At 41.8% G+C, this 27,833-nt stretch overlaps 1 protein-coding gene across 2 annotated transcripts; it reads right to left on the minus strand.

Moving 5' to 3' along the window:
* Positions 1-276: 276 nt before the first annotated feature.
* On the minus strand, positions 277-27,438 carry tmem266 (transmembrane protein 266). Of its 2 annotated transcripts, XM_040025720.1 has the most exons (11): positions 26,745-27,438; positions 25,214-25,313; positions 19,336-19,524; positions 6,703-6,857; positions 5,567-5,640; positions 4,616-4,672; positions 4,269-4,407; positions 3,589-3,704; positions 3,019-3,211; positions 1,288-1,350; positions 277-1,208 (listed from the first exon to the last, which is right to left on the minus strand). In XM_040025720.1, the coding sequence occupies exons 2-11, from the start codon at positions 25,225-25,227 to the stop codon at positions 571-573; spliced, it is 1,638 nt and encodes a 545-aa protein (XP_039881654.1). In that variant the 5' UTR covers positions 25,228-25,313; positions 26,745-27,438; the 3' UTR covers positions 277-570. The 2 variants fall into 2 exon arrangements, with proteins under 2 accessions (XP_039881654.1, XP_039881653.1); XM_040025719.1 differs by lacking the exons at positions 25,214-25,313; positions 26,745-27,438 and having other exon boundaries at positions 19,336-20,374.
* Between the last annotated feature and the right edge of the window lie 395 nt (positions 27,439-27,833).

Raw genomic sequence — 27,833 nt, forward strand, 5'->3', positions numbered from 1 at the left:
AGAAACGGATTAGAAAGAAGATCCAATGGTACCCTGCAGCAGTCCATCAAAGAGGACTTTTCTTTATGAGTTTGGAGATTCTAGACAGACAAAACGGCTCATATACATATTACACTCAGAAAGAAACTTTCACTTTATATCTCAAATCAGTCCCTACGCCATTATCTCCACATCTACAAAGTGTATCAGAGGAACTAAGCCCTCAGCACCATCCTCTCACTGGTTTCATTTCCTAGAAATCAGACTTTAATGTATCAAAAGTGATTTTCAGTTTTCAGTTTTGGACAAAAGCCCCGTTGCTGGTTTCTTTTAGTAAAAGTGTTTTTATGAGTGTCAATTCCTGATAAGTGTTGCCTGATAACAAGTCTGCTTCCCTCTCTCATCCATGCCCTTTGTTTGTGCTGCTCCCACGGGTTCATCCTCTCAGCTCCAGTAGTACAAAGAGGATGTCAGACATACAGTTTATGTGCCAGTGACTCCCAGCAGCGAAGTTTGGGAATTTAGTAGAGCGATAATTTTTGTGGCTGAAATAAAGAGCGAGTCCTGTGAAGTTATACATTTTACAGGCTCTTATGTCTCTGATAGACGGTTGATTTGAGTATCTACTGGCCCCATCATCCTATACTTCTCCTCTAGGAGAGGCTCGTTACCCTGCAGATGGATGACTGTCTTGGAGTTGAGTCCGACTCGGCTCTCCTGGTTCCTCTTGTTGTAGATGTTGACCCTGTGTTCCAGCTCGGGGCTGGTTTTCGTGGAACCTGTTGGGCTGGGTGGTTTCAGGTTGACGGGGTCGAGGCCCTTTTGTGTGAGACACGAGTCCTCAGACAGAGAAGAGAGCAACTCCTGCACCACAGCGCTGGGGCTCCCTCTCGGCTGAGTGCCCAGAGCCAGAGGGCTGCTGTAGGGCGGAGGGTAGCAACGTTGGTCGCTGTAGTCTGTGGACGTGGAGGCCTCACGCACCGTGGAGCTGCAATCCATGGTGGAGCCAAGTGTGTGGCTGCTGATGCTGTGCTGACGGGTGCTGAAGCTGGCGCGGGACACTGTGGTTGTGGAGGCTTCGCTGACCGAGCTGCCTGTGCGCTGCAGACGGCTGGACGGCACCGCTTCGGCGCTTACCAAAGAGGGCGGTAGCTGACTCGGGTTGTTAGGCAGGTGCACATCTATGGCTGCTGTTGTAATGACTCGCGCTGGGTCTGGGATCCCTGTGTCTACAAAATAAGACAATGTGTAAGAGCCTGAAATATTGTGGTGCCACTTTGATTGAAGAAAGAGTCTGCTGAAGCTTACCACTGCTTGGCTCACTGTAGTACTGGCTGATATAGTTGTTCATGTCATCTTGACCATGATGATCTAAAAAGACAAAAGAGGAAAAATGGAATTCAGAGTGAACGTGGAAGCTGATCTGTAGTCCAAACTAAAAGCATGGACTACAGATTATTCGTTTGTTCATTCAATGTTAATTCGCAATTGATCACAATGCCTAAAAACTTTACATCATCATAGAATTTTATTATTACAGATCTGTCATTCAATATTTTCTTCATCTTCTTTTCAATTTCCAAAAATCATGAATATAGTTTTCTTGACATTAAGGGACAATTTATTAACATCAAGCTACATCATAAGAATATAAAACTACTTTGAAATTGCATAATTGAAATTGTGTATGACTGGTGACTTGGAATACAATAAAATCTAGACACTCTCTAACCAATAATTTATTGAGTCCAACTGTTCAGCTGCTGGTTAACGCAAATATCTAATCAGCGAATCACATGACAGCAACTCACATTATTTAAGCATGTGGAAACAAGACGAACTGCATAGTAGACACAAACTGTTCACACACTAAAAAATATAGAAATTTCTCTGGCAGATAATGAAAAAGCTGGAACCTTTCTCTGTTTTAATTGGTATTGCTCATCTAGTACTTAATGTAGTGTAGTATGAATGGCAGTGGGGGAGGTCTTTATCAGTAGGAAAAAGTGTAAAACTTAAATACAGTTAAAAGCCCAAAATCTATGCCCTCCTTCACATTTTCAAAACATGTTCACTGGGGCCGGATTGGAGTCTTTGCTGGGCCGATTCTGGCCCCCGGGCCTTAAGTTTGACACCAATGCTTTAATTTAAAGGAAAATAAACTCTTTCAAGTACTTGTTTTATGTGACAAAACAGTCCAAATTGAAAAGGTGATCATCTTACAGTCACATAAAACATAAATCAGGAAATTGATTTTATTACAAAATATGAATTTAGCAAATGTTTTATACTTTTTGGTTGAAATATCATTACCACTGAACAACTAATCAGTAATTACTATTAATATATTAGCTTACAAATTATTTCAGCTCAATGGTAATGAACACTTTTGGTGTGTGGAAATGTTTCACAGATAGTAAATGAGTCAAACAGTCTCTCTTAAGTGCTTTCCAAGGTCCCAAAGGACCATCACCAGATGATCAATACCACATGAGTATATGAGGTTCAGGCCCAGTTAAAAGGTTGTCTGAGTAGAAACACTGTGGCTCAGATGTATGATAGATCGCACTGTGATTTATAGCTTTGATAAAGGAAAAGCCTCAGTGTTTGGAGCCCTGACATCACCTGTACTGACAGTGCTTTGTTGCTTTTAAGTCCTGTAAGTTATGACCTGTCACTGTGTGAAAGGTTTATAGTCCATCTATGTGCGGCACCAGAATTTTGATGTGGACTCTGAGCTGAACGTTCTTGAAAACAGGACACTGACACTGTGTCGTGTATGTTGGCCACGATTAATGGCCCAACACTCCACCATGAAGAGCAGAGCAATGTTCAAGGTTTTTGAGTCAGAAGGGATTTCTTTCAAAATTTCTAACCAGCCCAAAGGTTGGCCAGGTTCTTTTAGTCTACAAATTCCCCCTTCTCCATGTGTAAGCATGGACGTGATTTACCACGGAAAGCGCAGCCTGGACTCCTTCCCATGCACACAGGTCGTTGATAACTTGTAATACAAAGAGCTTGGGTATTCTGGACAGTTACCTGCAGCACCCCCAGGCTCTCTAACTTTGTTTGGCCTGTGATGCTCAGAGGCCCCAGGGGCCAGACCGTCCACCTCCTGGAAACTGCTGCTCTGTTTACCCCACATATGGTGGATCTGCATGGCTGCTTCACGCTCGGCAACAAGATCCAGGTCCTGCTGAGCCAGGTGGGCCCTGAGCTGCCTGATTTCAAACTAACAAAAGAAAAAGATGAGAGAAAAGGACAGAAGAATTCAAAATAAGACACACAAGTGTTTTGAACACAAACAGTCTTTGTCTTCATTTCTGGATTGAAGTGGAGAACACAGTGATGTTCACTGTTTTATTTTGGTAATGTGACTTAAAACAATGACAGAACCGCAACCCCATATATTGCTCTGAGGTATTGCATAGTGCTGATTATGTGATATCCAGACTGCAGCAAAAATGATTATGCTTATCGATTGTTTTATCATCTTTGTCCTTTTGAGTGCAGATTTATTATTTTAGTGCACATCACTTTGCTGCCCTCTGCTGGTCAGACACAGCTATAAAGTTGCACGAGGGATAGAGAAGAGATAAGGACACATACGGCCTGTTCTTGGCAGATCTGGGTGAGTCGATCAAGCTGTTCCTCCCTCACAGCCTTGGCCTTCTCATACTGTTGGATCTCCAGCTCCATTTCCACCTTTACTTGCAGGACGTAGGCTGGAAGAAAAGGACATATTACACTCAGTAAGATATTTTTATCTTGTAAATAAAAGCCATCATATTTTCAAAGTTGGTGACAGATGACATGGACTACTACCTGCAAAGCTTGTGTAAAAAGAGCTGTATGTTTTAAGAGAAGATTTGAAAATATTTTTGGAGTGCTTTAGATTTCACAGCATCATTTGAGTGGTTGGTGTAGGTGCTGACAGCTGACTTGAAACAGAAATGTTTTTTTTTTTAAAAAAAGTATCTCTTAGAAAAACTATAAGAAAGGACATGAACATGAAAAAAGGATTTATTTATTCTCTCTAAATGAAAATACTGAAAAAATGACCAAATTATTTGCCTATAGTGGCTTTTCTGTAAGTACTGAATCCATTATCGCATATTATGTCCTTCTACTATCATTACTGGTAAAAATAATAATAAAAAAATGATAAAAGTCTCAAGTGAGCCAACAACCTGCAGATTAAAGAGGCTGATACCACTGGGTGCACTATGCATTATCTAACTGACAGTAAAGGACAGGATGTAGGGGACACCAGCCCCTCCCAGCCTTACCGTCAATGATCCTCTTAACCCTCCAGATCCGCAGCGTAACGATGAGACCGATAGCATCCCAGGGGCTGCTGGGGCCATTGGCCACTGTGGAGGCCACCATGGGGGCCAGAGAGAGTACGATGACAGCTCCATCAAACACCTGAGAAAGTGCACACACACACACACACACACACACACACACACACACACACACACACACACACACACACACACACACACACACACCAGGTTACTGCTATACTGCTCTGAGCTTATGTAGTTGCCAGTCTGAGCTATGACATTGAAGGAATGACACTGCAGTGAAAGAGGGCCCCAAGTCAGGACTAATGGGACTCACGGGAGCCTACCTCTACTTTGTTCTCGATGTAATCCCATATCCCCAACACCACGATCCTGAACACGGTCTGAGACAGTAGGAATGGGGGTGGGGGGCAGAGATAGGGACAGTGAGCAAGTTACAAAGGAGCAAGATGGACGAATACAATCACAGCTAAATTGAGAGAGAGAGAGAGACAGAGAGAGATAGAGTGCAGTCTGTGGTCATTGTCAATAATAAACGGGACATTTCATCCCCTCTTTTATTCTTTCAGTGCAAATTCATCAGTTGTATTCACACGCAGCAAGAGCAAAAATTAGAGACACCGCACTATCTCCTTCTGCTGACACAGCAGCGACTGCGGAGAGCAAACAAACCTCCATCTTCTGCCATTCTGAACAAACTCCACAAACCAGTCAAACTGCTGAATCCACTGCTTCAGAGTAACACTGAGGGGTTCCCTCTGTTGACTCCAGCGAAACAAAAGTTACCACTCAGATGGTCAAGTTTAAGAAACTAAGACAAATGCGGCTGGCTCTGAGGAAAACGGTGATCAATACAATACAATGAACTTACCTGGGGCCTCGAAATTATTTAAAACTGGCAGCACAGAAAAGCCCGAAGGGTTCAGTTTAAAAACAAATGCCGCAGATCAATCGAACAACCTAAGAAGGAACCGGGCGTGCCAGCTTTAACAGCAGTGGTTATACGTGCACATTCAGGGTACGTGTGCACGATTTTAAATCTTTTATATATGAGCGCGATAAATGGAGGTGTGCTCTTGTTCACCTGCACTAATCACAATCTAATCATGCCGTGACAGAGGGCATCGGGCATTTCATGGCGTTATTAGTACTGTAATGAGAATCTGCCAGTGTAACTCACTTGCCCACACATACTGCACAACGTAGCATTAATCAAGAGGCAGCTGCATCAGCTGTAAGTGAGACTGTTTTTTTGCGTCGAGTGGAGGAAGACTCACCTCAGTGAAGAACACAGAAAGAATGGCCAGGCTGATCCAGTGGATGATGCTGGCAAACTGGAATGCATTATTAACTAAAGGGAATAAAAAAAGAGAGGAAAAAACTGATCAGGAGATAGCTGTGGTTAAAGGTTGATGCTGGATTTTGTTAGGAATATAACAAACAACCTGCAGTGTACATGCTGCATAACACTGACAGGTTGCAGTAAATCTGTGGAAAACGCAACTGAAGAATGAGGCATCATGACAAGTATGAAACCAGTGCATACTGTGCATGCACGCGCCTTCTTTCTATTCATCAGGCTAATTGTGGACAAGCTCAAACAGCACTACGCTGTCAGCTGAAGCGCTTCTCGTCACGCCCCACGTCTTCCCCATCTGTCTCTGTTTGCTGTGCTCAGTGATCTGTCTATCAGTCAATTCATCTTCCTCCAGTCCTCCCCACAATCACCCGGCAGCCGACTCCGCGTTGCTCGATTCCTTTGTCCGCTATCTCCCTTCACGCATTTGTCTCACTTTCCTTTTGTCTGGTCAGTGAGTCGGTCCCGGGGGAACAGTAAAGACCTGAATGCATTTGGATATTGCTGGTGTAAGACCATGTGTGTTAGCCCTCTGACATCAAAAAGGCCAACGCTCCCGACTCTCTGCTCATGACAGATGAGGATGTCTCCACCGAGCCAGATAATGTAGATAAAAGGTGATACTGGGGTGAGATGGGTCGGACTGGAATTTCAAGCACCTGCCATTCAGTGTTAACTGTGGAATACTAATGGAAGGTTTTTTTCCCCCCAGACCGTGATTGATCAGAGCCTTGGGTCCCAGAACAGATCATAAATGACACTCTCTCATTACACAGTAGATTTACGAGATGAGGTTAGCAGCAATTTATTTTCTTTGCAAAAACAAAAACTTGCCTGAAATGTATTCTAGTCAAAGTTCTTTACTTATAAAATAATATATTATACGATTTTAAAAATACTAATAAATATATATTATCATTGTAGTTTTGACAAGGATTGCTTAAATTCACATTTACGTCACAATGATTTTCATTGATGATTCATTTTATGCAAATGAGGGTGTATCCAGTTTAAAAAAAAAATCCCAGCCACATTTTTCCCTCATTTTTCACTCACACTGTAACAGCTTGGTGTCTATGAGCAGCTCCAGCAGCAGCAGCACCACCACCAGAATGACACAGGCCACTAGGAAGCAGTTGAAGCCTGCCGACAGCAGACAGACCTGCCACAGCGCTGCCCTTCGTCCACAGCATGGCTTCAGCCAGTTTGACCTGAGTGGAGGGGGAGCAAGGCGGTGTGAGACACAGAAAGGCAGAGAAGACACGCCGTGAGTCTCGCTGAACAGAACTCAGATCTGACGGGAACACTCAAGGTCGAATCAATAAAACACACGGAACATCAAAATTGAGCAAATTTGTAGTGTATTCAACCTTCTCAGTTCAGCATTCTCCTAAAATGTTTTTCAGCAGAGGGCACTATTCCTCATGTACGCCATAAAAAATGCAAGAAATGAATGCTGGAACGAATTTACAGTCTTAGATTTAAGAATTTTAAAAAGTGAATGTGAATTATAAATACACAGTTCGCTAGGACTGAAATGATATATAAGTATGAAGAAATCGTAAGTATGAATTAAAGGGTGTCCTTTCCCTCAGTTCCTCTTAAAACTTCTCTTTCTGGCTTTTTCTGCAACCTTTCCTTCAGTTTTTAAGGTCTGTTTTTTTCTGCCATCATTAAGCAGTGTAGTTAAATCAATACCAGTCACTAATTGTAGACAGTAAACATATATTTAGTGCTAAAACATCAGAGCACCAAGAAAGGAGGTGAAAGGTCACTCAAGTTTAAAGTGAAATTCTTGTCTCTGCTTTTCACTGCTTGAGAAGGCAAAACTTTCTTTCAGGAAACTGTCTAGCTTGTTGACTTTTTTGTTAAGAGCCTGGCTGAAAGTTAACTTCTTGGTTCCCTCGTGTTTGAGCTCTGTATGACTGACTGGTTCAATAATGTAGCTCTCCTGGTACAACAGTGGGGCTGCACTTGCACCATTTGGAGGATGCATATACACACACACGACACATATACACGCATGACGCAGATGTTTTCTTAACTAAATGACAATTTCTTCAACTTTGTTTTGTTCTCAGCACAAGAATTGTTTCTCCTCTCATACCTGCCTGCGTGTTTGAGAGTGAAGTAGAGGCAAAGCTTGCATTAGTTGGACTGCCCGATCCCGGCTTTGATGCACTTTACATGCTATTATTCCCACTGGTGCCTTATACAGCCATCTCCACGGTTGGTGATATATGAACACTCCATTAGTCTGGAGTGTCCCTAGTGTGCTTCTTCTTTGCACAGGTACATTGTGGCTGAAGATAAGTGTCACACTTGCCTTAAATCCACCCTTGAGCTCCATTTCAAGTTTTTCCAATCAGAAACTGACCTGTTGAGATGCGTAGGGAGTTATGGGCGGTAAATATTGATACATTTGCAGGAGCCACACAGGGCTTTCCCAATGCGTTTACAGTCATGCATCCAACCAGGCACGCTAACCAGAGGTACTCTAAACAGGAAAGTGTGTATGCGCACACACGGGGTTGCCATCTTTTTTCACAAGCACTGAGAAAGGCAGTGCTGTCCTTTGAAAATAACCACTATCTGTTGTTACCTGTCCCCCATAGGAGTAAAGCTACGGGCAATGTCTGTCAGAGGAGAAGAGAGGATGCAATTTATTCTACTCTTTCCTTTGCTTGAGCTCAGAATGAAGGAGGCAGACACTGAGAGAGAAAAGCGGGGTGCAGCCGGTTCAAAGGCATTGGGATTCATCCAAAAGAGAATCAGAGAGAGAGCCAGAAAGGAAGGAGGGGCAGTTGGAACAGGAAGAATGAAAACGAGAACAGAGAAAGATACAAATTTAGTTCAAGGATTTTTCTCATTTTTAGGTCCTTTTTGTAATTTTGACCATCAGTCCTATAGATTGATTTTTTGCAGACAAGAACAGCAGCATTGTTCATATCTATTTTTACCTTCAGAATCAATTATATACATAAATTAGCTGAAATGGTGACTTATTTGCAGCCTGTATGACTGACTGCTGTTGTTTCTTAGACTTTTTTTTATTTTCATTTCCCTGATGCTTCCGTTTCAGAAATGGCTTTCGTAGTAGTACACGGTTGTCTTTGAAAGTGGGAAGAAAGAGGCGATCCTGAGCAGTGCTGCAGTTTTGCAGTTACAGCTCTGGTGTAGCACAGCTTCATATCCTTTCTATCCTTCACCAAGGTCAGCAGAGGGGCTGGAGCTTGGCCACACTGTGCCACTGCTCTCCCAGTGGCTCTCGGCCCTCTGCAACAACCCTCTGTACCAGCCAATACTAACAGATTAGTAGCTCAACACCTGAGGTGACAAAGAGGTAGTTCAGCATAACGGTATCATTAGCAAATACCTCGGAGACTTTCCCCAGCACCAATCCGTTCCCAGGGAACAATGTCAAACCCCATCTGCCAGTGGAGAAGAGCCAAGAAAAAAAAAAGGAGAAAGATTTACCTAATGATGTGCCTCGCACACAGTCACAGGACATTTGTGCACCATTAGTTAGATAGAGTGAGATAGAATGAGCAACACACACGCCAAGAGAGACACCTCACTTATCTTCATGTTTGAAAAGCATGATTTAACTCATACTGTGTGGAATCATAATTCATTCAGACCTTTCCCACAAGCCAGGCAGAAAAGGTATTAATTTAATAAACCTGTAAAGAAAAACCCTGTCTGGAAGCAGAGTAAATGGCAGTGATGGATTAGCCCAAGCTCAGAAACTTAATTTTAGGGAAATCGCTTTAAACCTTGAACACTGAGAACCTGAAGTATTTATGAGGAAGTGAGGCTTCAGTGATGGAGCAAGCCAAGGAAGAAAATCACCTCACTCTCTTGCGGGGTCAAGTCAGGTTCAGACCAAATGAGTAATACCTCAAGGATTTCTCATGCACGCATATAATAAGAAAAAGAATTGGCCTCGTCCTCTTTTTTTAGTTGTGTGCGTATTTGTCACACTTAAAAGTTTCTGCTCGTTAAGCAAGTTTTAATGCTTCATAACCCAAGTAAATAGAAAATACAGTTTTTAAATGGTAATTTTATATATTAGGGGGAAAAAATGCCCCCTAAACCTAACAACTGGTTGTGCCACCCTTAGCAGCAAGAACTGCAATCAAGCATTTGTTATAACTGGCAATAAGTATTTCAGATCACTGTGGAAGAATTTTGTCCAACTCTTTCTTGCAGAATTGTTTGAATTTAGCCACTTTGGAGCGTTTTTGAGTGTTTTGGGGCCAATATAGGATGATGGCAAAGCATCTCAATCAGATTTAAGGTCGCTCCAAAAGCTTTATTTTGTTTCATTTTTTTTTCCCCCTTCAGCCCCTGGTGGCCGGACATTCTCTTTCAGGGTTTTATGGTAGAGAGCAGAATTTATGGTTTCAAGTTGTCCAGGTCCTGAAACAGCAAAGCAGCCCCAGACCATCACACTATCACCACCATGCTGGACTGCTGGTATGATGTTCCGTTTATGAAATACTATCTTAGTTTTAATCGAGATGTAACAAGTCTCAAACCTGATAAAGTTAAATTTTATCATCAAGATGTTTTTTTTTTTTGGGCAAATGTGAGACGAGTCTCTGTTTTCTTTTTGCTCAGCAGTGGTTTTCTCCTTGGCGCTCTCCCATCAATGCCATTTTTGCCCAGTCTCTTTCTTATTATTGAATCATCAACTCAAGACCTTAACAGAGGTAAGTGAGGCTTGCAGTTCTTCAGATGTTGTCCTGGGTTCTTTTGTGACCCAAATGAGTCATTATTGAGTTGAGAATTATTAAGTAATTTTGGTAGGCTGGCCACCCCTGGGAAGGTTCACCATCAACCACTGTTCCAGGTTTCCTTGCTGGAGTCCCAAAGCCCTAAAAATGGCTTTGTAACCCTTTCCTCCTCCCCCCCACTCCCACCCTTATTACTAATGGTAGTTAATGATTTAACAAGGGAGAGCATTTACTCTTTTTTTCTTTTTTTTTAAACAAAGGACCAGTTAAGTTTTTAAATCATCATTTAAAAACTATTTTGTCTTTACTTGGGTTTTCTTTGTCTAAAATTAAAATCAGTTTGATGATCTGAAACATGCAAGTATGACAAATCTAAAAAAAAGAAGTGCCTTGTATGTGCACAGGGAAACATCATGTGTATACTTTAAGGGACACTGTGTACAGAGGAAATTAAAGAAATAAAGATGCGGGGTAGCATGAACTGTGGACAGGTTTATAAAGACATCAATGTACCAGTGGCTGCAGCGGCAAAAGATCGAAGGGAGTCCGGCAGCAGCGGCGAAAAAGGGGATTAGATCATAAGATCGATCAATGCTGTACATGATGCTGGCTGCAGAATGGCCACTATAGTAGCAACAAAGTAGACAAAGACGTTAAGCAGAATGACTGGCACTGATGAAAGTGTCTGGTTGCTCTGCTGGGGCCCATTCACACAGATGGGACAGCGTTTTGGCTCCATCCCCAGCTAAGTAACTCTCACTGAGATGAGGATGCTAGGAGCATGTCTTTTATTATACTGTCTCCAGTAATTGAGACAAGATAAAATACAGCGTAAACTCATCAGGTACAAGTTAGATGGTAATTAAATAAGGGAAGTGGTGCTTTATTTGTGTGTATAAGTTTGTAGGGTAGGAGAGAAGGGGGGAGGCTGCAAATGGGAAAATTTATCCAGAAGGAATGAGTGACTATGAGCTCCTCAAGGGTATTGATTAATTGATTACAGCACACACACGCACACACTCATAAAGGGAAGCAATAAACAACTGCAAACATTAAGCACTAATATACAGTTGCTCTTGATGCTGTCTTGTAAATTACCTTCTGAAACTCTTGATTGGCTATTCAATGAAAATAAAATAAGGACACCAGGGTGCAGAGCGGTGACATTTGCCATAAATTCACCATTAATTATGATTTAGGTCTAAAATACATAAAGTGTCCATTCAATACCAGGCCAAGACCCAGATCACTGCCTAGTGGCCATTCAGAATGAATGAATGTGACCACTGGTTTCAGGTTACGAGCACAGAACATGAGTTTAACCAAACAGATGCAGTATTTGCTCCTTAGATTAATTTTATAAAGCTTCTGGGATGTGTGTCTGTGAATTAAATGATTTACAAATCATCAAAATTATCTATATTTCATTGAAAATAGTACACACAGATATTAAATGTTGAATCTGAGACACTATTGCTTTTAAAATTATTTTGCCTTCAAGGCTATAAAACATTTAACAGTAGAAAGTCTCATGGCTAATTAGGTTAATTGGTAACAGGTCAGTCACATACCTTCATTGACCTTTCTTTAACCCACTAGGGCCACCATGGTAACAAAGAGACAGACAAATAACTCTTTTTTTTCTTCTTTTTACATCCACACCTCAATTAGTTACAAAAAGAGCAGATAAACTGACAGAGAAAGATGTCACCCTCTCTGCTTTCTCAATAAATAAACACTGGGGAAGGTTAATCTCGGAAGTGTAATCTCTGAAGGTTTACAAATTATCCTAACAAAAGGTGGATCCCCTGATTTGGTCTTGTGAGGAAACCAGAGTATCCAAGGAGAACCTGTGTAGACATGGGGAGAACATACAAACTCCAGATGGTGGATTCAAACCTAGGGCCTTCTTCTTGTGAGACAAAAGTGCTAACCACTGCCCCACCGTGACGTCCAATAATGAGTTTCAACTGTTAAAATGATTTGTAAATTATCAGCCCTGCATCAGACTGTAAACCTGTCCAGGTCGTGCCCTGCCTCTCGCTCAACGATAGCTGGGATAGGTACCAGCCCACCCATGAGCCTGAATTGAATAAGATGGATGGAGGGATGGATTTGTTGATAACTGGATTCTGCATCCTAACATCTTTGTGCTTACACATGTGCATTGCACATACAGCTGTATGGATACTTTCATCTAAGTGGTTATGTTGATATCCTATGTTCTGGTTTAAGTTGCAGACATCGTGTGGATCTATCTGACAGCAAGACATTTTTGAAGTGCTGCTTGACTCAGATTGTCTGTCTCCTCTCAATTTCTCTCGCCCTGCTCAAATAACTATATAGCCCTGTGGTTCCTCCTCTATAAACTTGAACCAATTCGCACCAATCTGCTGAACTCAGCAGGCTCGGACAGGGGAAAATGGACCACAACCGTGTGCGCCTGCAGGCTACTCCACAGCAGCACTGAGAAGACTTAATCTCATTCAGGCTCTTCAAGCACTCTGCTTTACACCTATCTCTTAGCTTACTTTTTTACACTTAAAGAGGCATTTCATAATAGATACGATACAGAACACTGACTTTTTTTTTTTTCATACTTGAGAACTTCAGTTTCCTGAGAAAGCACTGCTCAGATTTATTGAATATGAAATCAAATGCCTACTTACAACCTGTAAAATGCCCGATGAGTCATCAAGTCACGTCTTATTAGAACCAAAAGAAGGAAAGAAACCCTGAAAGAAGAAACCAGCTAAGCAGCAAATCACCTTAAGTGCTGCTAGTAATATCTTACAAATTCCTATCTGACAAATTATCTGTACTAAACCAAGGTAAAAAGATTTATTCAAGATTTTTAAAAAATATGGGTTTATTATTGAATCATATACTACTAATAGACCAATACAGATAATTATTTTAAGAATGTAAAAATTATCATACGTATACATCATATAATAAATTCTTTGTACTTCATATTTTATAACAAATACCTAGTAGCAAGTTTGACTTTTTATTACTTGTGGCATAGATTCAGCCAGATGCTGGAAACATCCCGTGATGATTTTGCTCTATGTTGGCATGATAGCATCACACAGACACTGCAGATATGTTGGTATGAGATATCTCTCATTTCACAATGTCACAAAGGTACTCTATTGGATTGAGATCTGGTGACTGTGGAGGCCGTCCGAGCACGGTAATCGCATCATGTTCAAGAAACCAGATTGAGATGATTTGAGCTTTAGGACATGAATCATTGTCCTCGTGGAAGAAGTCATCAGACGATGGGTACACTGTAGTCAGCAACAACACTCGGGTAGGCTGTGGGATTTAAATGATGCTCAGCTGATATTAAGGAGCCCAAGGTGTGCCAAGAAAGTATCCCTCAAAACATTACACCACCATCACAAGGTTAAACAGCTAATACAAGGCAGGATTGTGCATTCAGAGATCCTCTTCTGCATACCTGTAACGACTAGTTGTTCTAGTTACTATTGCCTTCCTATTAACCCAGAGCAGTCTGGTCATTTTGCTCTGACTTCTGACATCAACATGGCACTTTCATCCAGAGAACTGTGGCTCACTGGATATTTTTTCTTTATCATTCTCTGTAAACTCTGTGGTTTTGTGATAACATCCTAGTAGCTCAGCAGTGAAATACTCAGCCCCCATTCGGCCCCAACAACAATGCCATCATCGAAGTTTTTGTCTTTTGTCCTCATTGAGCAGGTCATCTCAAGCATGTCTACATGCCTACATGTATTGAGTTGCTGACATATTATTGACTAATTAGATTTTTGCAACAACAAGCAATTGGACGAGTGTACCTAAAAAGTGGCAAATGGTTATGCATGATGTACTGTAACTAATACATCATGACTGAGTGGTTTGAACCCCTCTGACTTGAGCATGACACTACTTCTGCATCACCTCAAGCATTTTTTTTCCTGCATTATGTTGTGTAAAAATCATTTTATGACTGATGAACTGATACTGTCTGAAAAATATTATTGGTCTGCTTCTTTTTGCATGTGCCAATAAGTACAGTTAAGGACCTAGCATGTGTGTCTGGTGTGCCACCTGCATCCTTCTAACCTTCTTTGGGAAAATCCATGCAGCTTCTCAGTATAACCAGATATTTCCACTGGTTTCGGAAAGCAATCAGCTATCATCACTTCACTCCATGGTACAGCCTAGCAGAAGGGGCTCGGCGATAGTCCCAGCCAGAGAAATGGGCCACAGATACCAAGCAAATGGAGATGGATGGGGCTCCATGTGCAGAGCAGCAGACAAGCTGTCCCTGATAAATGGTTTTTCACCAGGACACTTGATCTCTCTCGCTCTCAGCCTAAAAAGCAATCTCACACTTTGCATGTCTGTGAATATTAACAAACCCTCAAACCCTGCACTCAAATGTCATCTATTGTGTCGCACATGGTGCCAGGCAAGAGAGCCAATTTGATAGAGAGGACTGTTACTGTGTGTGTTTGAAATAGAGTCAGAGGGAAGAGAAAAAAAAAGAGAAATCCTGTTCTCTTTTCAGACATCCATCAACAAAGAACAGGTACAGTATGGCTCTGGTGCCAAAGCCCCATGACATATTGCTGCTGCCAAGCTTCACACTAGACTCTGGCAGTGTACTTCATAGCTATATTCTACAGTCTGGATTTTTTTTAATTATTACATCTTATTTCAACCTTGAGCACTTCAACCCTGGGCTTTTTTTTTTATAATGTGCAGTTTGACATGCTGCTATATTAATGCATTTTCATGGGGAGAAAGAGGGTGGAGAGCTTTATTTCAGGCAGTAAATAAAGATTTTGTTAGCAAGTGCAATTAGTCCAGGTGCCTGGGCACAATTTTTCCTTATCTAATGTCTAACATTTCCATGCAACATGGCACGGGGCTAATTCCACACAACACACAGAGAAATGGCACTCATCAAACAGAATCATCTAGCATGATCTGCAGCTGGCAGCTTGGAGAATTAAAGTGCGGAGGAAAGTCGTCTGCTCCATTTCTCTCTCCTCTTTATCCTCTCCGCCTCTCTTCTCCGCTCAAAATGGCAGGTTAACCCATATGAACCATCTGTCATTGCTGCAGTGCTTCACACCTCCTAGTCTGGCCCCTGGAAATCAGTGGCATATGTTACTACTGCTGTGGACAGCAGGCTGATCTGGGGATGATAAGACAGGACAAGCTTAGGATGTACAGCTCGGGGTTTAAAGGCTGAGGCCAGGCAGACACTCTTTAAGGGAAAGAAGCATAAAACTCTTTGTAGATACATGTCTAAAAGTGCGTTTGGACTGACAGAATTGTGCAGATGCATTCTTTTCTTTTTGTAAAAAATCATATCAGTAATCTGGGGCATATATATTGTCCTCTTATAAATCTCAGTGTGCATGTCCACAAGCCTGATTTCTGCTCCAACCTTTACGCATGAACAGATGCAGGCACTCCCTTATTGTTACTTCCACAAAGAATTTCTGTTTGCAAAATAGCTTTTGAATAACAGCCATAACAGCTAAAGAAAACAGCAAAGAAGTCCCAAATGGGACTCTAAAACACTTGTTAGCAAAGCAGAAAAGAGAAAAACAACTGGAAATATGTATTTAGTGATCTCAATAACAAACAGAAGAAAAAAATCTGAAGAAAAAATGAAAGAGGACCCCAGCAGAGACAAACATGGGCAGCAGTCGAATAGCAAACAAGAGACAAAGAGGCGCGTCAGTTCACACAAGGAAAGAAAGCCAATATGCAGCCTCACAGCTATTTACACCACCAATTTCCAATGATAATAACACACCCAATAAAACTGAGCATGAACTAAATGATCTGTAATAAACTTTGTGAATGGTAAATTGTACATATTAGTATAAATAGGTGTGTTTAGAAACAACAGGTATTATTATAACAAGACATGCAAGCTCTCAGCTTGATTTTCAACCCCACCTCAGTGTACTTGCTTGATTCTAAAGAACATGTGTTGTGAGGTCCACACAGTCTACATTCTTCCTTTATGTGTGGGAAACAGTGTACAATTGGCTTTTGTGTGTATACACTGTTGTTGCATCAGACTCCACCTAGTATTAAAGGTCATTAAGCTCAAGGAGTAAAGCAAAACTAAATATGCCACCTTGCTACTGTACCATTGCTTAAACCAGTCATAATTTTTTCTTGGCCGACAGAGTTCTGAGAGTTTTTTTTAGAGGGATAGTGATGGTTTCACAGCTTCAAAACAGATTTTTTGTGTTGAAGAAATAGAGTAACCTGTGACTGAACAGATGCCCACTTCACCGCGCTGCTATTTTTTTTTCTGTACAGCTTCCAGGTTTGCAAATAATTCAAGTACTACAATATTTTAACAGTCAGTAGGTATGTGCTTTGGATGCACACAAACAACTGGCTGGTCTGGCCATTTTCATTAGCCCTGTTACACATTAAATGCCACAAGGTTGATTAGGTTGCTACAACTGGGTAGTTAGTGGGTTTATATTAAAAACAACAACAACAAAAAAAAAAACTATTATTATTTAATATAAAAAGATAAGGGGCCATATTTAAGTCACCAAAGGTGGATGGGTAGTTGCACTGCCCTGAATATGGACATTACAGCAAGTTTTGGGGAAAAGTGAGCAGCCAAAAATCTATTAATAATTCCTCCCTGCTCACCACTGCACCGAATCTGCAAGTACTGTGTGTGCCCCTGGTAGTCCACAAGAACATCCACCTCCTACGTAGTCGCCCACGTCTCCTGATAAAGAGCCACGAGAAGCTGCTATGCAGGACTAAATGTGCATCTCTGGTATGCTGTTTTTCTGCTCACTTTTCACAGGAATAAGAAAAGAAAGAAACCAAAAAAAAAGAAAAAAAACAACAACCAAAGTTTCACCATGGAGGATTTCGACTTGAGTAATGAATCATCGTCTTTCATCTCCTACTACTGGTATAAAACAAGTTTGTTCACACCTGCACATAGTTGTCTACTTCCACAGAATATCCAGAAGAAAAGACGCAGGCCTTTGACATGAGCTGTAGTGAGTGAAAGTAAGTGATGATAGCTAGAAAAAAGAAAAGGATTTCTAATCACCAACACAGAAGCAAAAAATAACTGCAAACCAAAACACGACCAAAGCAGGTTTACTGTCCCGTAAACTATCACTTACAGAGAGCTAAATTTAGCCAATTACATGCCTAGTAGAAGAGTTTTCACAAGAGCACATTCCAATAAACAAGAGAAAATGTATGTACAGGCCAACGCAATTACAGATAATAATAGCTTGATCAAGTCATCACTCCTGATTGAAGGCTGGCATTGACTGATTTAAAGTCCTGTGGCCACCGCTGTGTCATTCCTTGGATGCTACACACTTGATTCATAAAGGTAACTATAACCTGTGACGCTGGAGTTATCACCGAGAGCGACAATGACAAATGCACTTGTGAAAGTAATGACAGGTATGTGGCTGGAATTCCAGTGACCTGAAAATCAGGAATTCCAATCTGCAAAAGGTCATCGAACACAGCGTGACGCTCTCATGGGTGAGAGATTGCTTAATAGTTTCATCAGTGTGCTGAGTGCTTCCAAATCTCGCCAAAAACAAAGAGGGGGTTTCTTCAATCAGCTTTAAATACCCACTTACTTTTCATCACAAATCATATCTACACTGGTGATTTCATAAATCCTCCACAGTCACATCTTGACACTGCATGAGTTTTTCATAGCACAATGCTAAATCTCTGGGGCACCAGGGCTTCATATGGTGTCCTTTGAGACTGCCTGCTGTGATGATCATTTTGCTGGGCTGCCAGATCCTGCCCTTTTGCCGTGGCTTTGCTATGCACTTGTTTTCTGTTCATTTTGTGAGCAAGTGAGCGAGAAAAATATGAGGTACGATAACAGAGTGGGTGTTTGGGACAGGACCCATCTGTTCTCGCCCTTCATCCCGCAGAGCCATCATCCTGGACAAGGCCATATCAGGCAAAGTCCAGCGGGATATTTTCATCTGACACACCAGGGCTTGGATGGCAACCCCCCCCCCCCAAAAAAAAATGGATGCTCTAATTAACCTTATGCTCTTCGTCTTCTTTTTCTGCATGGATGCCAGCATTGCAGCATGCCAAAAGGGTTGTGAGTCACGCGTCCTGAGTGGAAAGCCATGGACACTCGCTACAGGGGTGCTCAAGGAGGGGTGTGTCCTATCCTGAGAACACTGGGCCAAACGGCGATATGGTGATAAGCAAACAACACAAACGCAGGACAAGCAGGCTTCATGGAGAGAACCAGGGCTCTGACAGCTCAGGACAGCTATGGTGCTCTTTTTTTTTTCCTGCCAGAAATCAACATTGTGAACAGAAGCCTGTCTGGTGAGAGAAATCGCTGTGTCATTGAGCTGAAATGAACCGATCAGTGGAGACATTGTCCATTTAACACAGTGACACTAATAAATTCAGTGCCAAATATCCCCCACTCTCGGACTCCAATATAAAATGCGGAATGATTCAATATGCCAGGTGTAATTACAATGTGCAATAACGAGCAATGGAGAGAGTGATGGCAGAGCTTCTCCCCCGCCAGGGTAGATTATAGATTGCAGTAATTGCAATTCTGCCTTAATTATAAATGTGGCACTAACACGCAAAAAGCAGACACAATGACTCAGTCACCATATCTCTAGTATCTTCCTAATTGTGGAGGCAAATATCCAGAACATCAATCAATACATAATTACATTTTGGGACTTTTTAGTACACAAATTAATTATAGAAAATTTCCATGTGCAATCGTGCCACTGGTTTGTTTCCAATTGTCTCAAAATGCACAAAGTTTGAGACACAAATCACAAGCTGACCTCATTGTGCTGCTTTTATTTGTTACAAGTGCTTATTAGTTATATAATCACTCCAAGGGGTACCACAAGCTGCCAAGCAAACAAATGATGGGACTCACCCCTCTCTGCTATCCTCTTCATCTGGGTTAGATATGAGCTGGGATCCAGCGAGGGATATGTCCAGTGCCGCCAAAGGCAAATCTCTGTAGGTGAAGCTGACCAGCTGGACGGGGGCCACACACTGGTTGTCGTCCTCTACCTGCTGGGAGATGACCTCCAGCTCTGAGGCTCCGGTCTGGGGAGGAGCCCTGTCACATGCAATACACACCATAAACAGAGCAGCAGTGAAGTCAGAGAACTGAAGTGGTTGCTGATAGAGTCATCCATGAGTAATTTTGCAAGTTCTAGCTGATTATACGATAGCGACAACTGGTATCTACATGTTGTCTGTGTGCAGCAGCGAGAGTTATAAAGCACAAGTGACAGTGCTTCATGCAGCCTTTAGAGCAAGGTTGCATGAAAATGTGCCGCTTATTTAAATTACCCAATATTCTCACCAGGAAAACGTCTCAGTCAGTGCAACCACGACATCCTGAAATTCTTTGTGTTCTTGCTTCTCAACACCTAACTGCACACATGGAAATAGTGTGTTCACTAAAACAAAACACACACCAGCTTTAATGAGAAAAGACTCTTGCTTTCTACAGCAAAGTAGAATAAATGTGGATTGGCCCCATACCTTACAGGAAGCCACTGTTTTGCATTAATCTGTGTAAACCCATGACTTAAATTTGCCTGAACTGAGCACAGTTACAATTTTAACTAGAAAAGTTGCATTTCCTGCGAAAATGCAGTGTGAATCTGCTGAAAACAGCTGAAGAAGCAGGAGTTTCTGCTGAAAAGAGGTAAAGAAACTGAAAATTGTGATGAAAAGAGGTGAAAAGCCAAAAATGCTGCTGAAAGGGGGTGAAGAAGCTGAAATATGTACTGAAAAGACGTGAAAAAGTTAAACTGTCTGCTGAAAAGAAATGCTGCCATGAGTAGGGTTTGAACGCAGCCTCCTGGTCCCAAGGTAACTACTCATCTCACTGAGCCAAACTGGTTCTCAGGTAACTGAAAGGAGGTGAAAAAGCTGAAAATTCTGCTGAAAAGAGATGAAGAAACAAAAACTTGTGCTGAAAAGAGGTGAAGAAACTGAAAATACTGCTGAAAAGAGGTAAAGAAACTGAAATTTGTGGTGAAAACAGGTGAAAAAGCTGAACTTTCTGCTGAAAAGAGGTGAAAAAACTGAAAATTCCACTGAAAACAGGCCAAGAAGCTGAATATTCTGGTGAAAAGAGGTGAAGAAGCAAACCTTTCTATTGAAAAGGGGTAAAGAAGTATAAAAAAAACCTGCTGAAGAATCTGGAATTTTTGCTGAAAAGGGGTGAAGAAGCTGAAATTTGTGTTGAAAAGAGTTAAAAAAGTTAATTGAAAAAAATGTTGCCATAAGCGGGATTTGAACCTGGGCCTCCTGCTCTGAAAACGGCTGCTCATTTCACTGAGCTAAAACACAGCTCACCCCAGCAAGCAAAATCAGTGACCACACTGATAATGTGGTCCATTCATTTCAATGGGACAAAAAAAATTCATAAAAAGCTTAATATTTTAAAAAGTATAATAGTTAAAAGTGCAAAAATATATAGCAGGAATGAGCTGAAGTAGCAGAATATTGTGAAATTTGAATGGTGAAAATTGTGTGGATGCCTACAGCATCCACACAATAAAGAGAAACAGGAATAGCATTCACACAATAACTACTAGTTCACAGCATGCTTGTGCTCTATATTTTAGTGACACCTGTCACACAGGGCCTGGTAGCTTTGATTGACAGATGTGATAGGTTAGGTGTGCTGATATGGGATGTCGGTGCCCTTTGGGGCATTTTAATGGAAGTTTATGACATAACAAGACACAGACATGACTCGAACTTGACAAACAAAGAAAACTTGGACATGAAACATGACAGATAAACACACGTAGACTTAACATGACCAGCCGATGCGGGAAACTTAACACAGGGATGAGACAAAAAGGAAGCTTGATAAATCATGAACTAAAACTGTAACCTAGGCATGACAGAATGTAACTAGATAAACTGAAATGAAACTAGACTCAAATGAATAACAAAACATCAAGAAACTCAGAACACTGGGTCACACGACCCAGTACCATGACAACTTAGCAATAATTCGAATTAATAATGTCTGTGCAGTGCATCCATACAGTCTGTGAATACATCTAATAAGTAGGGTCAGGTGGCTGGTCATCTACTAAATGGTAAACGATCTGGTTCTTACTTGAGCACCTCATTTAGCCATTCATACAAGCCCCTTTTCTACACTTTCTATCTGCTCACACTCGGGGTTAGTATCTTGCCCATGGATATTTGGCATGCAGACTGGGGGAGCCAGGGATCAAACAACCAACCTTCCGATTAGTAGAGTATCTGCTCTACATGAGTCACAACCACCCTTTTACTAATGAGAACGTTGGTGAATGCGTGTGTGTGAACATTAACTAGAAAGAACTTAAGCATAGAAAAAAGTTTTTGTATGAAGTGCAGTCTATTTACCATTTACCAGGCTTACAGGTCTTATACGATAACTTAGTAATTCAGCTGCTCTTCAAAAAAGTAACACAGTGGAGACCAAAACACTGATGTTGAGGCTTCAAAATGCACAGTCTAGAAACCCCTAGGTGACATCATGTTGGCTACATCCATCTTTTATATACACTTTGAACAAAACTGTATTTGTCAAATTTTATAAATGGCATTGCAGAGCAAACCATCTTTCCCCCCTTTGGTTTTTTGTGTGCTCCGTGACGCTAGCTATATTTGGCAGGACCGGACAAGGTGTCACTTGATCTAGGAATGAGATCTTAAAACTTAAATGTGCACGAGGGCTGTGATATCACAAGCTCAACCAATAGCAGACAAGGAGAAGGCACCATGGAAGAGAAGAGTCACATTCCTTGGCTGCAGTCCCAGTGCAGCCAGCGAGGAGACATCAATAACCGGAGTACTTAACAGTGGGGGAAGTCATTGATTACAAGGCAGAGGGATCAAAAGCCACTGGGCTGGTGAATTCTACAACCTCTGCACTGGAGGTGAAGCAGAAAGGGTGGAACCAGTTAGTAGAAGATCACTGAGCAGACCCACCTTCATGGTAAATGTTAACGTAGGGAGACCTTCAAAGAAAATAGGTCCTTCTCTTTCCTGATTTATTTCTTGACTAACAGCTGTGTATTGGACTTCCTTGAAAGCTTATGTTGTTCTTCTCACAAGAATTCACTTGAAATATATTCTTAGATTTGCACATAAGGACTAAAAACAAACAAACAAACAAACAAACAAAAACAAAACACTATACCCTGATTTTCGTAGATAAAATGCCACAGACTGTCTCCTTTTAACACATCTGTTATGCGAGTCCAGCTTGAAATTGGTGCTCAGCTTCAGGGTCAAACGCCCATATATAACTATGTCCTCTACAAAACATGCCCGCGTTGTTATCTGTCGAGTTGGCACTTCTGACCAGCTGCAACAAGGACGCTAATGACTGATGACAGCCACAAACTGTTTAGTGCATCAAAATCACATTTTCAGACAATCACAAAGCAGGCCAGGAGTGATTATGTGCAGGGTGCAGTGGAGTGGCTGGTTGCCATTGTGGGGAGTGAGTGGAATCTTCACATATGAACACCCTGCTGCCCCCCTCAGTGATGCAGGCAAGGACAGCCGGCAGCATGCCAAAGGTGAGTCTCTTTTCGGAAGCATGCAATATTAGTACACGCCACGAGGAAGCAACAAGGTTAAGAGAGAGCATGCATGGCTGCAGGGAAAATCTTGCACCTATACAGAGTAAAACTGAGAGCTTAACACTAACCCAAAATATGCAATTTTCTTCTTCACAAGCTAATGTTTAGAAATGCCACACAGATGCATACACATGGCATTGGTTAATACAGCCAGGTCTTTAAGGTTGTCATGTAAGGAAACTGTAATTTAATATGTATTTTAATTAATCTAAACACCAATGAAGTAAAAACTACCTTATATAGAAGAAGAAGAGGAGGAGGAAGTAGATAGTTATGCGTGCTTGATTTGGCAGAGTTTTACACTTCCTGACCCAACCTCAAAGGGGATTTCTGTTATTTGTTGGAACTGAACCAGCAACCTAATAGTAACCTTAACCGTGAGTGCAAAACTAAACTAAACTAAACTAACTAAACTAAACTAAACTAAACTAAACTAAATTCAATTTGAAAGAAAGACTGAAACTGAATTTAGCTTATTTAAGTGACGTCAAATCTCTGTACTTCATTGAGTTATGGATGAACATGATTTACTTCATCTTGTTTACTTCGTCTTGTTTATGTATGAGAATTTTGTAGCTATATTAATAATTACTAATATTGACTTTAAACTGCCAACAACATATGATAACAAGGTAATAAAAAAGAAGATGGCATGCATTATTGGATTCTGTCAGAAAGGTTAAGACTGCTGCCTGTCACTTAATATTTTAAATAACCTGTTCAGAGCAATAAATCTCCAGCTTCTGTCACTGCATTGAAAAGTGCTGCCTCAGCACGAACTGTTGGTTTGCAGAGGGCACTGGTATCATTGTCATTCGGAGCGCTCGCTGCCACAGTATCTCTGGCCGACCATCTATAACCCAGCTGCTTTGTCTTACCCAGTGAGTTAGAATGCGGACAAACTGGCTGCTCCTTGGTGCACAGCACTTCGCTGTCATGATTTCATCACAAGCCTCTGCCACAATGGTGCATTTATAGGGATCAGATATTTTTGGCAACCCCTGTGATGCTGAGTTTCAGTGGGACCTTGTTTTGACTTTGATGCCTGAAACATTCACATGTAGTATCCAGAGATCCCTGCTAAAAAACAAATACAGACCAGCACCAATATCACCTAGTCTAACAGCGTGGCTCATAGAGGTGTTTTATTATAAAAAAAAAAAAGGTCTATCGCATAAAAGAACAAGGTCATTAATTTACCTCACTGACTATACAGACAGTGAGGAAAACGCAATTACTTCTTGGTTTTGGTGCCACATATATGCTATATAGTTAGACACTTTAAGCTATTTAATGAATTTTAAAGGGGAATCTAATCTATCTGTCCAATCTACGACACTCAGAAAAAAGACTTAATCATATAAAAATATAAACATCATATTTCTAGAAAAAAATAATACACCACATGTGGGAGGGAGGTGGGAGATTTAATACAGATTCAAGCGGTGAAAATAATTCAGAAGATCTGAATGAGTTTCCCCATCTGCCACATCTGCCACTTCTCAGACAGTCAGCTGCACTTAGCATTAAATCATGTCTCTGTACTACTAAGCAGTCAACGATTCTCTATATGATCTGGTTACAGATGTCATGCGCCTCTGTCCTCTACTTCTGTGCTGTTCTGTAGCCCAGGTAGTAGCCTCTGTTTGTATGTATTAGAAGCAGCACCCCGTGGCTTGCAGAAGATGCAGCTGACTAAACCCATTTTGCATTCAACTCCCACTCCACGCTACTCCCCTCAGCTCCATTCCCGTGCTCACTCTCTTTACCCTTCCCTAAGCCACGGCTGTGGCTGTCGTCAGAATGCTCGGCCTGTCTTGAGGACCACACACACAGTAATTATTAATAAGAGAAGATGACAAGTGAACATCCCTCCTGAATGTTAAGAGATGGCAGTCCATTCTCTCGCTCCCGGAAATACTTGGACGAGGACAAGCGCTACTTTCTCCATGATCCCCTGTTTAAAGTCACTCACGGGAGGCACACGAGCATGTGCAGGTCCCATTCTGCTAATCATATCCCACCACACCGAGACTAACTGCGCATAATACAACATGTTCATAAATAGAGATTTAAGATTTCACACTCTCTCGTACACATGGTTTCAAACAAGACTCCGGAGGGTGTTATACTTACTGAGTGTTGCTCATGTCGAGGTCTTGTTGCTGCAAATAGACGTCCACGCTAAATAACCCCAAGTGTGAAATATGATTTCACCGCTGCAGAGACTGGGCTCCTGCCACACATACAGGAAACACAAGATAAAAACAGACAAAGCACATAAAGAGGTAAATAATAGGAAAGCTCCCTCTTCTGAAACTTATTGTGGCTTATGATTGGGAGCTCCAGAGCAGCAACTAATAGGTCTTGTGGGCAGATTGCCCCAAGGTTAACAATAAACAGCAATTCTCAAAATTATGAGGCGTCTACATTGTAGCCGTGCAGCACAAATGCATTCAGAGCTATCAATGAAAAATCTGTGCTTATGTTTTTCCTGAAGGTGCCTTGCTCCAACTCCAGCTTTAGCTATGCTCTGTTCAACTATTTTCCTGGGGAGCAATAAACTGTAATGGATTTTAAATCTCCTCCAATATACGCTCCGCTCTGTGAATCAGGGGCTGAGGAACATCACACCTCTTGCATAGCAAGTGCACCAGGATGCTAGCTCTTTGTGCCACAGGATAGAGAACCATTGATGTCCAAGCCTGTTTAGTGAAAGCCCATTCCGGTTACTGAAACGGACACATCATGACCTGGGAGGAAAGTCAAAAACACAGCCACCCGTTTATTTAAGATTGAATGAAATCTTGACTATTACAAGCAAAATAATGGCAATGATAGCATAGTGTTGGCCATGCCTTCATTATTTAGAAGGCATTTGATGAATTTGTGGTAGTGTTTTAGATACAAAGGCATAGCAAAAGCCTCCGGACATTCAGAGGTGAGGAGTCAGCATTCACAGCAGAGTAATGTAGTGAAGCACAGCAGATTAAATGCTACTCAGGATAAATCAGCCCAGGTCATTCAAGGGCTGAGGGTGATACTGTTTCGTTGCAGCACCCCCCTAAACGTGCAAGAAGAAAGAAAGAACTGGCCAGTGAGAGGTGACTAAAGTCAAAAAGGTTAACACTGTGCCAAAAGTGAGGAGTAACTGTGGAGGTGACTGGAAAGGCAAGTCTACTGAAAGATATGTGCCAGTCCTTTTTGGAGATAATGCACTACATACCAAAAACATTTCTGGACATCTCTCTATCAGAAAGCTCGAATTTCACAATCAGCAAATTGAGTTGACCCTTATTACTATAAGTACAGCCTTCAGTAAGTACTTCATCAGCGAGGGTCGGTGGGTGGGGGGTGGTCCACAAATGCAGCACATTTTCCTGGGCTCTTCTCAGTTCCCTGTGACTCGTTTCTGTCTGAGGCTTTCTGTATTTAGCGCAATCGAGATTCACTTGCAAACGTTTTTCACCAAGTCATTGCTACACGAACAGTTAGCTGTTAACGTGCTTTGTTTTGGGTTTTTTTCCGCGCTGTTCTTAGAGGCCATAGAGCCTCATTCATGTTCATGCTCAACCCAACTGAGACACATCAACTCCTCGGTGCGCTTTAGATTAGACACCCCCTCGAAAAAGAGAAACAGGGGGTCGGGGGAATTAAACACACTAACCTCTTGTGTTGTCTTGCTCTACATTGTGTAAAGTGTGGTCGTGACTCCTTTGCCCTCGCAGTGATGATGGTTATATCTCCCTCCTCGCCGTGGATGATGATGATCAGTGTGAGGGAAGCTCGGATCTTGCTGTGTGTAGGTTGCGATTAGCCTTAGATTTGCGTTGGCCAAGCACCCGTATCGCCTCTCAGAAGATAGCGCACGACAAAAACACCTACTCCGGACTGTAAGCACCATCCTTCAGAAGGAGACGACGAGGCTGTCACTGAATCAGGGTGATAACGACATCTTCGCAGGGAGGCATGATGTGCTTGCAGGGCTTCCCCCAGAATCACATCAGGGACTCCATGTGCCCGATAATAATAAGAGGTTCACGAGCGGGAGCTGTCCAGGTGCTGAAAAAAAGGATTCCAGCGGTTACAGATGTGTGACAAGCAGTGCTCCGGGAGGGAAACGGATAGCCTAAGATTTACCCCAAACCCTCGCAATGATGTCATATCAAGCATGTATGCAGTCAGTGTACCCACTAAGCCATTAGAGCCCGCAAAAGTCCTCCTTTCTATGCCACCCTGGAAGCGTCGACGTAAAAAAAAAGAAAAAAAAGAGAAAAAAAAAAGGGAAAAAGCCCACTCTCGCTTCACTTCACCTCTTGAGCTTCAGAGCTCCTCGCGATAACAACCCACCCGCGCGAAAAAAAGAAAAAACATATCACTAATACTCACAGTGAAGTGTTTCTGTGACCCTCGGTGGTGATTTTAATGCAGTTTATCAGTCTGCAGCACACCCAGCAGCAGGCTCTCTGCGACATTTCAATTGCATCCTAAAATGCATTAACAGGACTTAGATCCCCGAACGTCACATAAGGCAGCATTTATAAAGGGTTCATAAGTTGTGACTAATGGCTTTTATAAACGGTATTAAACAATTTGCCAAGGCTTTAGATCCCTTTACAGAAAATAAAAAAAACAGTAAGTCATCCCTTAATAGATGCTCATGAGGTTTTTCACTTTTAGTGCACTAAGCTATCAAGCCTGCACTTATAAATGTATGATGACACTGCAACTTTTTTAAGTACCGGTACAGTTAAAA

This window comes from Simochromis diagramma, unplaced genomic scaffold, assembly GCF_900408965.1.
Source record: "Simochromis diagramma unplaced genomic scaffold, fSimDia1.1 OVJJ01000293.1, whole genome shotgun sequence".
NCBI classification, from domain to species: domain Eukaryota; kingdom Metazoa; phylum Chordata; class Actinopteri; order Cichliformes; family Cichlidae; genus Simochromis; species Simochromis diagramma.

Bases quoted from the DNA above. Each gene is read 5' to 3' on its own strand.
- tmem266 (XM_040025719.1), bottom strand. From the start codon at position 19,547: ATGGTGTGTATTGCATGTGACAGGGCTCCTCCCCAGACCGGAGCCTCA. The intron at 1,351-3,018 runs GTAACTGTCCAG...TTGTCTTTTTAG, and splicing joins AGAGCCTGGGGGTGCTGCAG to ATCATCATGGTCAAGATGAC. The intron at 1,209-1,287 runs GTAAGCTTCAGC...CTTATTTTGTAG, and splicing joins CTACAGTGAGCCAAGCAGTG to ACACAGGGATCCCAGACCCA.